This window comes from Tripterygium wilfordii, chromosome 15, assembly GCF_013401445.1.
Source record: "Tripterygium wilfordii isolate XIE 37 chromosome 15, ASM1340144v1, whole genome shotgun sequence".
NCBI lineage: Eukaryota > Viridiplantae > Streptophyta > Magnoliopsida > Celastrales > Celastraceae > Tripterygium > Tripterygium wilfordii.
Window position 1 is genome coordinate 11125436 of NC_052246.1, and position 14454 is coordinate 11139889.

The 14454-nt window shown below is 36.3% G+C and overlaps 3 protein-coding genes across 4 annotated transcripts; all 3 read left to right on the top strand.

Moving 5' to 3' along the window:
- The first annotated feature begins 1631 nt into the window (after nt 1-1631).
- On the top strand, nt 1632-6560 carry LOC120016087 (F-box protein 7). Its single transcript, XM_038868680.1, has 11 exons — nt 1632-1793; nt 2288-2374; nt 2487-2593; nt 3106-3222; nt 3305-3401; nt 4255-4328; nt 4809-4862; nt 4972-5073; nt 5234-5292; nt 5750-5960; nt 6180-6560. Exons 1-11 carry the CDS (start codon nt 1781-1783, stop codon nt 6237-6239), a joined length of 981 nt encoding a protein of 326 aa, XP_038724608.1. The 5' UTR covers nt 1632-1780; the 3' UTR covers nt 6240-6560.
- Nucleotides 6561-7218: 658 nt separating this feature from the next.
- On the top strand, nt 7219-10705 carry LOC119980101 (protein FAR1-RELATED SEQUENCE 5-like). 2 transcript variants are annotated; one of them, XM_038822761.1, is made up of 6 exons: nt 7219-7276; nt 7307-7368; nt 7956-10007; nt 10137-10197; nt 10279-10356; nt 10444-10705. In XM_038822761.1, exon 3 carries the CDS (start codon nt 7963-7965, stop codon nt 9109-9111), a length of 1149 nt encoding a protein of 382 aa, XP_038678689.1. In that variant the 5' UTR covers nt 7219-7276; nt 7307-7368; nt 7956-7962; the 3' UTR covers nt 9112-10007; nt 10137-10197; nt 10279-10356; nt 10444-10705. The 2 variants fall into 2 exon arrangements, with proteins under 2 accessions (XP_038678689.1, XP_038678690.1); XM_038822762.1 differs by having other exon boundaries at nt 7240-7373.
- On the top strand, nt 9223-9978 carry LOC119979886 (protein FAR-RED IMPAIRED RESPONSE 1-like). Its single transcript, XM_038822506.1, has one exon. It carries the CDS (start codon nt 9223-9225, stop codon nt 9976-9978), a length of 756 nt encoding a protein of 251 aa, XP_038678434.1.
- Nucleotides 10706-14454: the final 3749 nt, after the last annotated feature.

Sequence of the window (14454 nt, forward strand, 5' to 3'; positions counted from 1 at the left end):
AAGATCACTAATCCCCTTAACCTAACTAAATATGTCATCTGTTCATACATGTGCAATGTATGTCTCCAGTTTACGCTCAAGAGTCATGCCTTGTACATTGTTCTTATGGGCCTATGGTATGGTACATTTCTAATGGGGCTTGATATATTTTTTCATTGGGGGCTTGATACATTTTGTCCAATACATACAATGAGTTTTACATGATTTCACTGGGGACCCAAGTCCCAGTGAAACCCTTGGGATTTGCCTTTGATAGCTGCCCCCTTTTAAAAAAATTAGCGATAAATTATATATATGAACTAAATAAAATGGGTCACTCAATACATGTCTCCCTTATTTTTAATAAAAAATTAATCACATAATAGGCATCTGACAATACATTAATAAAGTATTAGCTCAACTGAATAAGTAAACCCAAAAAATGAATGACAAAACTAATGATGATGATAATTGTCTAATTGATAATTCAACAGCTAAGACACTAAGGCAGAGAGAAGAGATGCGAAGCAGAGACTCATCTATTGGTTTCTGGGATCTTCTGAATCTTCCCTTCCCACACAAAGATATATGAGTTTGTACGAAATACAAAATTAAGCTCAACGACCAGTGGTATCAAAATTTTGTTTTCTTTTTCTTCTTATTTTATTTTGGTATTTATGGTGATCTGTTTGATTAGGATTTCCAGACGCTTGAAGCGATTATGTGTTGTAGTAGGGAAAAAAATTTTCAAAAATTTCTTTTTTTTTTTGATTTGAATAAATCAATACATATGTTTTTGTGCTCTTCTTATTATGGAAATTGTAAAGCAGGGATTGCGAAATTAGATGAGAGATGAATGATTCAATTGTTAAGTTACATATATTGATTAGTGCCCCCCATGTTGATTAATTAACTATTATCTAACACGACTCTCTCTTTAATTTGTACCACAAGATGTGACCAAAAACAAAGCAAAAGCAAGCATGTGTGATTACTTGGCAGTTCATTATGGAACTTTTGAAATTTTAGGGTACATCATTATCTTCTAATGGTAGGAAATTGAGAAATATATATATATATATATATATAAATATTAATGTATAATAATCACATCAATTACCAAAAAGACATCATTGCAACATAAACAACGTGTGTAATTTTTATTTTTTTTTGGTCTTAATCTTGTAATGGGGTGGCTGATACTGACAGTAGCTATGTGTATGAATTCATTGTTCTTGTAACTTTTTTGATTGAAATTACTTGTATTTATAGAAATTATGGTCCTGCTTCCTTAGTGTACCCAAATGGGCCTGACTTGAAAGGCCTTGAATTTACCAAAATGGGCCTGACTTGAGCTGAGTGGGCTTGGCCATTTCATTTGAGCTAAAGAAAGTTCTTGCGTCTCTTAAATAAGATCCAACCTTTCACAAATCCACAACATGGAGTGTGTAATTTGCGAGAAAAGCCCGTTATGTAAATGGGCCAGTATTTGCTCTATTTGGGCTGGGCTTTTCCCACCTGGAACTTTACCATAACAGCATAACGTCATTGAATCTTGTGAATTGTGGTTACAATTACGAGGGGACCACCGTACCCTAAGTCCAGTCAAGGCCATGGCTTTCAACTAAACGGCGTTCACAGTCGGCGTTTGGTAATTATCGCGTTTTAATTGCAATTCCTCCTCTCTCTCATTTCTTTCTTCTGTTCGGTTCTGTTCTGTCCCTCGTTTTTTTTTTCCCAAGAAAATTGAGGGAAGGTCGGAGAAGCTTCTACGAGGCCGAGACCCCATCTTTGCGTTTCCATGACTTCATCAGGTAACAGTTCTACCATTTACGGATTCTATTGCTTGTGCTCTTCAATCTTCAATCTCTCTCTTTTGATATTCTCTTCCGATGTTAACGACACTGTGATTATGACATTCTGATGAACTAGACTGTTTCTTAGGGAATATGGGATCTCTGTTTTGATTTTACATCAAAATTTGCAATAATTCTGCGTTGTTTGGTTGAATTTGTAAGAGATTCGCGTGAAATTGAGTTGAAAATTGGTTCGTATTTTATGCTGAGCTTTATGAAACTTTAATTGAATTTTGGATATTTACATTCATTTTGATTTGTGGATCTAGACGTGAATAATTGCATCTCTATCTCCATTCCATTTATTGTCATTGAAAGAAAAGTTTTTCCTTGTTTTACATAGCCATTAGCAATTACGCATACTTTGGTCTGTCGTTTGAGTTTATGTTTTAAGGTTTGTAGAAACTCAATCTAGTTTTTTCTCTTGTTTCTTTGGGTTCCTTTGTTACCAGATTTTGCATTAGCAATTCCTGCAGAGCTCGAGTCAGCTTTAAGGCTTAAGACGTCACAGTACTTATTCACTCAGAGGCCGTGGCTTGGTAATACCTAATTGTAATTTTTTCCCAATAATTGAACTTTTCGTTTATGCATTGCTCTCTATGTCCATGCAGCTTTTATGATTTCTTATTGTTTCAAGATTTTATGTTTCAGATCTTTATGGAATTAATGTTAGGCCTGTCACGCCATTTGGAATTAGAAAGCAATTTGTTGATCCTGCGCTCATTCATCGTTATCTGCCAGATGAGTTGCTCTTTGAGGTATTGAATGTGAAGGCCAACTTTTATGTGGTTTAATTATTATGAATATATTATTATTTTATAATACTGGGATATTGTTGGAGTTGATAAGATGTCATTGTTCAAGTTTCCTATTGTTATACTCCCATTGCAACAACAATTTAGATTTGATTTGTGATTATCTTTTAACCTGTTTCTTGTTGCATTTAAGCATATAGTCATGTCACTGATAATAGACGAACTACAGTGTTCTAAATCATCTTTGTGGATTGCTATGACATAATGTCTAGGTTTGACGTTAGATTTTAGTTCCATGCTTTAGATGGGGCTCATCAAAGTTTTATTAGTGTTCACTCTATTGGGATTTGTAATGTGATTCGCATCTTAAATTTTTGAAAATGTAAATAAATGATAAGTTCTTAACAAAATTTACATTAAGATTATATGAGATTCTACAGATCATATGAATTAGTGAAATCATGTTTGTGGACATCAACCACATGAAGAGCCATAATTGATTTTTTTTTTCGTAGGTCTTTGCACGAATGGGTCCATATGATTTAGGAAAGGCCGCCTGTGTTTGTCGAAAATGGAAATATACAATTCGGAACCCTGTATTTTGGCGCAATGCTTGCTTAAAGGCTTGGCAGGTAAGTGCTCTCTGGTTGTGAAGCTCTTCTTTTCCTGCACATTTAAATAATCTGAATCTAAATATGGGCCCCTTTTATGAAGCTCTCTGAAGTGGTGGAAAACTATAAGATTGTGCAATCAAAATATGAAGCTTCATGGAGGAAAATGTGGCTTTTAAGACCAAGAATACGTACAGATGGTAGGATGATTTTATTTGCATTTTCTTGTTTAATATTTGAGAACGGAGTTTCTTACTTTGGACTTGTTTGTTACTTACCAAAAAAAAACAGAGAGAGACTTGTTTCTTAAACGTCTGGTGATATTTAATCTTTTTTTGGACTTTTGCATTGTGGAACTATATGATTTTGATCTTCAATATATTTAATAGTGAAAGAAGTCCCCCTCTCTTTGAGATTTCCTTTTCTTATTATGATGCATGCTTGCTAACCTCTAGGTGTTGTTTGTCCAACCTTTCCTGATACAAATCATTGTTATCTTTTCTACTCTACTCGCATTGCAGTACAGGTGGTATAGTTATAACTTGTACCCTCTTCCTTTTTCCTATTCTATCTGTTTCATTCCCTTTCTGCTATCTGTCTACTAGTTGTGCCTCTCTTTCAATGTGCATTGCATAGCATACTTTCACAGCTGATGACATAGATGTCCTTGCTGAAAGTTGCTAGCCATGAGAGAGCTGTGCAGGAGGTGTGTTTTTATTTGCGCATCTGCATATGAAATAGACAAACTCACACAAGAAAGAAGAAAAAATAAGGAAAATATCGTTTTTTAAAGTTAAAGGAGGTTCTATGTCTATTGTTGTTTCCAGTAGTAATGATGCATAGCAATTACGTTCAACAAACAGCAAACTTAGATTAAGTTTCATTCCCGTATACTGGTATATGTACTTTGCATGTTTTTTAAGTACCTCCAATTCAGATTTTTTTTCCTTGATTTTTAATTTGGATGCATGTTTGTGTGAGCATAATCTATCTTTTATGTCAATTTTATAAGTTATGGTAGACCCATGAGATTTGTTTATGTCCATGTTTCAGGCCTATATGTGAGTAGGAACACATACATTCGTGTTGGAGTTGCAGAGTGGAGGGTCACAAATCCGGTTCATCTGGTATGACTCTACAATGTTGTTGTCTACTTTTGATCTTTTTTGCTCTCTCTAAATTCCCCTTTTAAAGTTTGTGGTTCATCTATATGTTGTTGAAGGCATGCCAAGGAAATATCAGTTCGTGTGGTATTGAAGGCCAAACCTTTAATTGTTCAATGTGGGTTCTGTCTAATTAGATGCTTTATTGCCAAAACTCAATTTGAAGTTGTGCACAACTCCAAGAATAGCAGCATTAGCTGATAATGTGAATTGGACACGTCGAAACTCAGATTTTGAAGCAGTTTCACTGTTACTTGTTTCAAAATATTAATTCATGACTCATGAGACAGTTCTGGCAACGTCAACACAGAATTTGTAGGGATTCCAAGGGAAAACTAAGATATTCATTTCATCTAACCTTTTAAGATACTCTTTTTCCCAGTTCTCTTTGTATCCTTGTGCCGTTTACTATCATATTGTGTTTTTTTTTGTCACCTTTTTCAGGTCTGCTATTACCGTTACTTGCGATTTTTTCCTTCTGGAAAATTTCTTTACAAGGTGATCATCTCTCGACTAAGCGCATAACCATAGTCCTTGTTAGTTATACAAAACAGATTTCTCTCTGTATTCTGTTGTAACTGTTTTCCTATTTAATCTGCCATCATAGAATTCATCTCAAAAGGTCAAGGAAGTAGTGAAATGCATGAACTTTCGTGCACCTAAAGGAGATGGTGTTTTTAGGGGCCATTACACATTGTCAGATGACCAGGTTAGCTTACTTTGCCATTTTCCAATTCTTGGAAACTTTTGTGCTATTGTCAATTTTCACCAACTCTAGTGTTGGATTCAACTAAATCCTTTGTAACAAGATTTCGTTTTTATTACATCTCAATTGTTAAAGTTAACCGTCTATATGTCACGCATTGCAGGTTGAAGCTGCTGTGCTGTATCCAGGCAGGCGCCCTACTGTGTTGAGAATTCGCTTGAGGTATTATACTGGCTTAGATGATTGTCAGATCAATTCTTTTTCTAGGTCCAGAAGGAAAGTTTGATGATTGTCTCTAATTACTTTATCAATAAAACAATTATGTTTTAAGGATGAGAAACTTGCATTCCTTAGGTGCAGTAACTGCATGACTCCCACAGTGCATGCTGTGTGGTAATTAATTTTTCTTTAGCGCAACTCATCTTATGCCGAGTGTTGAAATGTGAGCAAGATGGAAATTGTGGTTACTAATGAATTTAACAGTAATAGCGAACTCACTTGCATGTTTTACCTCGTTATAAATTCGTCTAAGAACTCCTTTTCGAGGTGTGCATTTTATTGGTGCTGCATTGAGAAAAGATTTTGGACGTGAACCTGTCAACTATATGTTTTTCATATTAAGCTTTATAGATGGGCATTTCTGTCAGGAGTCACTTTTCTGCACTACCTCCTGTTGTAGGTTAAGAGGCACAACAACTGGGGCTAACAATCGGTTGGATTTATGCTCTCTTGTTACAAGTGGGGTTACGGATAATGAATTTAATACCCATGAAGAGGACATCCTCGGTATCGTAGAACAGTGGCAGGAAGATGAGACACATAATCCAGATGTCCCTGCAGTATCACATAAGAAAGGTCTAGCACCTTTTGTCTTTGTTCCATTTGAAGAGGTACCTGTTTAATCCGAGTTCATTCCATTCCATATTTAAACTATGCCTCTTGGCAAGTGCAAGTGTTCAAGATGCTGAACTTATAGTTTGGCTAAAATTATGAGAGAACATGTCAGACTAATAGTACTAATTTGCCGACAGTTTTCTGTGATTTTTAGATTTGTTCCAATAAAACAGATTTAACACTTGCCTGGCCTTTTATGTTTTCTGGTTGAATAGGTGGAAACATCAGTTCTGAATCTACCCGTGGACAAGATGGATTACTATGTTCCCGGCTAGAATCCTAAAGCAGGGTATGCTCATTCTGTATATATATATTATTACGTACTACAAGCCAGGGTCGTTTTCTCCGTTTTAGTTTGTATAGTGAGAAAAAAGAGAGTAAAATTGATGGCGACGCCGTCAAAGAATTGATGACTTAGTTTTCCTTTGCTGTTGTTGATTATGGTCTCCACCTTCATCTTTTAAGAACGGTATGTATTGGTTTGGTTTGTGTGTGTATGTGAAGTGATGTAATATGTTTCCATAGCATGTATATCCAATGTTCAGTGACCAGGTTTCTGTTCAAACAGTTACACTTAATGCCGTGAGATTCTTATATTTAGTCTTGCCTCTAACCAACGAGAGGTGGCTCGGCTGTAAACATATATATTGTAAACATATATTTAGTCTTATATATGTATGTGTATATATATATATATATGTATATATATATATATGTATGTGTATATATATATATATATGTATGTATGTATATATATTGCAAGCCAGGGAAGACCATTTACAGGGTGAGCATTTCAGCAGTGCATGAAAAACTGGCGTCATCGTAGTCGAAGCCAGTTTGGTGTATCAATTTTTTACCCAAGCAAAAATAAGCTTTTCTGGCACTGATTTATCTAATTGAAAACCAGGAATAACAGCACAAGACAAAATTCAGACAGAGATCTGGTAACATTTACAACAGAACAGATAAGAATTCCTATATGAAAAGATAAAATGATATTATGTGCACCAAGCATCAAAACGCATCGCTAGAACATGGAATAATGAATACAATACTAATCCAATGTATGGAAACTCATCCCAACTCTATGTGGCTGCTGACTCGCAAACCCTTGTTAATTTAACACCGTTGGATGGATGAAATGAATGGTGACGATTAGAACAATTTTTAAGATATTGCTGCAATGCAGATTGCAGCCCCCTCATCCCCATCTCTTCTTCGTAATCGTACGATTGCTTAGGGCAAGATCACACGAATTTCATGAACCAATTCCACATTCTCTCCTTCGCAACGGTCCCTCTTCTCTTCTTCCCACGCTTGCTAGGGCACGAATTCGACGAACCACCATCCCAGCTCTGAGTTCCTCTTCTCTTGTTCGCACGCCAGACACTGGATCGATTGCAGGAGAGGCACGTTTTCTTTTCTTTTTTTTTTATTATTTTCTTTGATTCTTCCATGGATTTTGCATCTCTGAGCTTGAATCTCTTTGGGTATTTTTTTTTTCTTCTTTCAATTGGATGCAATATGAGTTCAAAGTGGTGTTTGGTGGTCAAGGAGTATCCTCCTTCATGTCAGATAGCCAACTGCCTCTGGTGCGCAAGTTCGGCTCTTCTTTTGGCCTATTTTGGCCTCTGTTTTGTTTTCCCCTGTGAACAATGGTCATTTCGTTGAATGCCCAAATACATCTCTCACATATATAAACCAAAACCTAATTTTAATCACCATTATAAGATAATACATAATATGCCCAACTGCCGCTGTTTTGTTTTCCAACTTCATAACCATACAATCTAAGCAGGTAGAATCCCATAGATGTATCATTCAATATCATGAAGTTGGAAATTGCTTGCCCAGGATATTCCGTCTTCTGTCCATCACCTAAATGAAAATTCAGTCAATTGATCTGCAAGTTAAATTTTTCTCCCATTTGTGTCAATTAGTGTGATGAAACTAATTTGTCGGTGACTTTGCTCTTTTAACATGAATTTCAGTGAAAATATGGTGGGGGATAATGAGGTTATTGAAGTTGGGAATAATGACAGTTCAGATGATAACATTGAAGGTCCAACAGACATTGTGGCCGATGTATCAGAGGTACCAATGACTGGAATGTTGTTTCCAAGTGCAGATGAAATGTTCGAATTTTACAAGAACTATGGACAACATAAGGGATTTTCTGTCAAGCGAAGAACAACGAATAAGGGCAAAGATGGGGTTGTCAGATATATAACTTTTACTTGTGGAAGATCAGATAAGCTAATTAGCCGGTCGAAGAATGTTTTAAGTCATCGTCCGCATTCGAAGAATGAATGTAAGGCTAGGCTAAGAGCTCGTCTATCTGCAGGTGAAAAGTGGGAAATTACCATGTTTCAGGACGACCACAACCACGTATTGATTCCCAATAAATCAAGATTTTTTTATGGTAATCGGTATAGTAGCTCACATGTGAAGAGACAACTTGAGATAGATGACACAACAGAGATTAGATCAAATAAAAGTCATAATGCACAAGTGATTGGAGCCAATGGGCATGGGAATTTACCTTTTTTGGAAAAGGATACTCAAAACCTTATTGCGAAAGTTAGGCGTATGCGACTTGGTGAAGGGGATGCTGATGCGATTCAGAGTTATTTTCTAAAGATGCAGTCTCAAAATGAAAGTTTTTTTTCGATGATTGATTGGGATGAGAAGGGATGCCTAAAAAATATTTTTTGGGCAGATCCACGGAGTAGGGCAGCTTATCGAGAATTTGGCGATGTTATTACTTTTGATACAACATATCTCACTAGTAAATATGACATGCCATTTGCTCCTTTTGTTGGTATTAATCACCACGGTCAATCAATACTGTTTGGATGCGGGCTCATTTCCAATAAAGACACAGAGACCTTCATTTGGTTATTTAGAACTTGGCTTGCGTGTATGTCTGGTGTTGCTCCTAGTGGAATCATCACGGACCAAGACAGAGCTTTGAAGAATGCAATTGCAGTTGTGTTTCCTGGAAGTATGCATCGGTTGTGTTTATGGTCTATGTTGAAGAAGGTGCCTGAAAAGCTGTGTTCCTACAAACAATATGAACCCATATCTTATGCATTCAAAAATGTTGTATATGATTCACAAAGCATAGTTGAGTTTGAAGATGGTTAGAAGATGATGATTCAAAAATATCAATTGGAAGAAAATGTTTGGTTGACCTCATTGTATGAGGAGAGAGATATGTGGGTTCCAATATTTGTGAAAAAATACTTTTGGGCTGGAATGTCTACAACCCAAAGAAGTGAGAGCATGCACGCATTTTTTGATGGATATGTCAACTCCAAGACAACTTTGAAACAATTTGTGGAGCAATATGATAATGCATTGAGGAACAACGTGGAGAAGGAATATCAAGCTGATTTCGACTCCTTTCACAAGCAAGTTCCATGTGCAACTTTTTATGAAATGGAGAAACAAATTCAAAGTTTGTACACTACGGCAAAGTTTAAGGAGTTTCAAACTGAGTTGACTGGAATGATGTATTGCGGGATCAAATCAGTTGCGAAGAGTGCGAATGTTTCACAATATGTTCTAGATGAAGATGTTGTCTTTGGAGAGGATGGAATGAAAAAAGTAGCCTTCAATGTATACTTCGATGACTGCAGTTCTGAAGTAAGGTGTACTTGTTTTAGGTTTGAGTTTAGAGGCATCCTGTGCAGACATGCAATCACCGTGTTAATCCGTAATGGTCAGTCTCTACTTCCATCTCATTATGTTTTCAGGCGATGGAGAAAAGATGTGAGGAGATGTCATACTCGGGTAAAAATCAATTATGAGGGGTGGATCATCACAAGTGAACAACGACGATACGATAATCTGTGTAACTTATTCACAAAAGTGGCAGACTTGGCAGCAGATAATGATGATAATTATGGTAGTGTCATGAAATGGATTGAAGATGCTGTAAAGAATATGTCAACAAACCGAGTTATTGGTTCTAGCTCCACCACCAACATCTTCTCCAATGAGCTGAAGTAACACCAACACAAGATGTTGATACAAATCTGGTACAAAATTGTTTTTTTATTTTTTATTTTTCATTAAATTTATCGGTGAAAAAATCTGGTACAAAATGTGATTTGACTTGCTACTTTGGTAATAGTCGGGGGATTTTTTTTGTTATGTTTTTCTTATAGGACTCAAGTCAATTGGACTACCAAATTGAGGACACATCCAACACCATTGATGTAACTCAAGGTATTGTATCTTTCTACATGCCAATGTTCTTCATTTTCTCCAATAGTCACTGTTCTTTTGTTTTTTTTTTTTTTTACTAAGGTACGTATTGGAAGCATTGGTGCTTCAAATCAAGCCATGGGAGGTGGTTTTATAAACTTATTTTTGGGTGTCTCACAGGTACAATGCCTTGTATAATTATTTATGGATTTATCAAGGGCAGTTTTTATTTATTTGTAACCCACACATTTTTCCTTTTGTTATCAGGCTGCTCTTAGCTTGGGGGATGAAATCGTTAGTGATGCCCGATGTACTGCTGAAAGTTCAGGACGTCGTAGAATTCATGAAATACGCCGGATGCTGCTTCTTTATAGCCGGATGTTTATTTGATGTATTGTTAAGGATATTTCTGTTGCTTCTTTGATGGCAATGGGTTTTATTTTTTTTTTGGCTTGAAGGGTTTCCTCACACTTAATGTCTTGTTAAAGCAATGTGCAAGATCATATGATACATCATGGTTTCTTGTGTCTTTGTTATGCCCGAGTCACTAGCCTATGAGAACCATGAGTAGCTCAAATCGTACTCATGGTATTTCATGGAAGTTTCGGGTTCAAGCCTTCCCATCCCCTTCTCCGCAATTGTACTCAATGTTGAAAGCATTTTCTCTAGGCTATACCTGGCCAAGGAACCGGGACCATTATCATCCAATAAGTAAGACAACTACCACCATCAATTTTTTTTCATAAAATGAACAAACATTAATTCAAAATCTTCTCGCCTTTGTCATGTGTCTACTAGAGATTTGTTGACTATTGTATACCAATGTTAGAAAATAGAGAAATCCGAATAACAAGAGATCCACCGACGGAATTGATCTTCTTGTATAACAGGATCGCCTAGGTCTCGGATATGGTATTAGACTCTATCCGAAATATTCACAGCACAAATACCTCAATATTTCGCAAGAGTCACATCACAAATACCTCAATAATTCGTAAGAGTAAGTTAAGAGTAAGTTTCCGTATCACCAAGATTAGAATATTCGTAAGAGAAGAAAAAGATTCATAGTAGTCAATTTTTGGTGTATCTCTTTCTATCTCTCTACACCCTCTATTTATAATTTATAGTGGAGAGATTAAGAGTCCTACTAGAAAGTTCTAGTTTGTTTAGAACTCAGTCTCCAATATCTATACGCTTTCTCACGTGTCTACTAGAAATTGATCCATAAGGTGTCAAAATACAGACCGTCCCATGATGTTTCAGGGGAAGAAAATTCTAATTATTTCCATTTTCAAGCCAAAATAAAGGTCTTCATCTTTTTATGCTTGAAAATAAAGGTCTTCTTTATTTATTTAATTTTGTCTGATCACGAGCATGAAAAGTGGATCATGTATGACGACAAGACTGTCAAGGTAAGTAAACCTTTTGTAGTAGTGCATCCTGCTGTCTTTTATGTGCCTCTTTTCTTCTGTTACAATTTGCGCTTGATGCCTAGGTTGTTGTTGGCTGAACCGATGTTCTTACCATGTGCCAAAGAGGGCACTTACAACCTCAAGGTCTGTTCTTTGAAGCTGTAACCTAGTTTTTTGGTGGAACTTTTTCTTATTTTTTCTTCAGTAAGATACCATTGAGTTAAATGTGGCTTGGGCTTTGGTGAGGCTTGTCCATGGTGAGGCTTGTCCATGGTGATGCATTGCACAGCTTACACCCATGAAAAACTCAGATAGTAGAAGCTCACTGCATTTCTCCTATGCATGATTTGCTTTGGGTTTGGAGATTGACAAAATCTAAACCCAAAAAAAGTTAGTTTGATTGTTGAAAGAAGATGTCTTCACAATTATGAAAAAATCTTAAAGCAGGACTATGAAAAAAAAATTAAAAATAAGTAAAATTCAATGATGTGTAATTGTTTATATAAGAAATGACATCTGACATGTGACAGCGTGAGACCCATAATATACAATGATCAATATATTTCTTGTACACACGTGACAAAGCATTTAGATATTGGAGACTCAGTTCTAAATAAACTAGAACTCGAGTTCTAGTAGGACTCTCAATCTCTACACTATAAATAAGGGGTGTAGAGAGATAGAAAAAAATACACCAAAAGTGGACTACTCCTCTTAATATTTTTCTCTTCTCTTACATCTTGGTTGGTGATACAGAAGCTTACTATTGCGAATTATTGACGTATTTGTGCTGTTGATATTTCAGATATAGTCTATTGCGAATTATTGACGTATTTGTGCTGTTGATATTTCAGATATAGTCTAGTACCATATCCGAGACCTGGGCGATGCTGTTATACAAGAAGATCAATTCCGTCGATGGATCTCTTGTTATTTGGCCTTCTCTATTTTTTCTAACATTGGTACCAATGTAAACCCTAAAACTCTGATATCAATGTAAGAAAATAGAGAAAGTCGAATAACAAGAGATCCATCGGTGGAATTGATCTTCTTGTATAACAGGATCACCCAGGTCTCGGATATAGTACTAGACTGGATCCGAAATATTCACAGCACAAATACCTCAATAATTCGCAAGAGTAAGTGACCGACACCAAAGTGTGTGTGTGTACTTACCCCAAGTGTAGGGTATCGTCAAGTAATAAACCGGTAAGTCCGGTATCGATCCACGAGAAAGCAATGCAAATTTGAAGTGAATGATATACAAATGACTAGCAAACACTAATAAACACAATGAATATCAAATAAAAGCAAGTAAATGAAATGACCCGAATGACTCGGTAGCATGAGCGATTTTGTAATCAAAGTAAGCACGAATTGGATTTAAAACAATTAATTAAAAACCTAGTCTCTAATCCGTCCCGATGGCTACTCGGTTCTCATACTCAAAGTATCATTGCAAACACACACAACCATACACAATGCATTGTGTGATACTATCAATTATGCATATGCAAAGAGAATTAGGATATAAGACTTCAATTCATACATGTAGGCCATCGGGTCTCTTAATCTACGATGAACACAAAGGGATAAGCACCAAATATTATGGATTAATGTTCCCCCTTGGGGCTCGGCTTGGCTAACACCCTAGTTTCACACTCAAAGATCAATTAACCATAACTCTCCCATGCACATTCCTAAATTAACCCAAAACCCCATCATCAATACACATAATTAATAGTTATGCAATGGAAAACTCAATTAATTAAGGAAATCATGCAATGGATTTAACAATTCTCAATCAAACACATTAGATGCAATCCCTAGACTAGACAATCCAAGAATACAATCAAATATGTCATTCTCATATATCCAATCACACAACTATCATGAAATTAAAAGAGAAAAATCGAAGCTACGATTCTTTGAGCATACCTTGAGTAATCGAAACCTTGCACCCACCGTTCGGGACTAGAAACTAGAAAGGGAACTTAGCCACTCATTATAATGAGAATAAACATCAATTTTATAGATAAAAACCAATGTTTACAATCAAGATCACAAGAACTAAGTAAAACCCTAGAGAGAGAAAGAGAGAAAAACTATGGAGGCTAGATGTTGTGTAATCCAATGAATGAGGAAGAAGACCCAATCTTAGGGTTTTCCTCTCTTTTTACAATGAAAAATACCTAATTACCCTTACAATAACGTCCCCCATTGGTTACATAAATGATTTTCCCCAAATGCCCCTGAAATTTCAGTGTAGAAACTTGCAGATTCGCGATAGGTGTCCGGACACTTCATGCATCCTTCAACTTTGTGAGCCTCTGTCTCGATTTGTGAAGAAAGTGTCCGGACGCCTAATGTGGGTGTCCGGACAGTAAGTGTCCGGACACCTTGGGAGGTGTCCCGACACCTTACAGCAAAAAGTGCCCAAAAAATGCTCCAACTTGCCCGAACAAGGTCCGATTCCTACAAAACCAAAGGGAAACATTTGTAAGTGTAAAACTAAGCTAAAATGCAATCAAATACATTAGCTAAATGCTAGAACATCCTAATTAAAAGACATTGGAACCTCAAAATAGAGGTCCAATCAATAAGCTTTCGTATCATCAAGATTAGAATATTCGTAAGAGAGAAAAAGACTAAGAGTAATCCATTTTTGATGTATTTTTTTCTATATCTCTACACCGCTATTTATAGATAGTGGAGATATTGAGAGTCCTACTACAACTCTTAGAAGAGTTCTAGTTTATTTAGAGCTGAGTCTCCAATATCTATATGTTTTGTCACGTGTCTACTAAAATGTTGACCATTGTATATTATGGGTCTCACGCTGTCACATGTCGGAGGTTATTTCTTA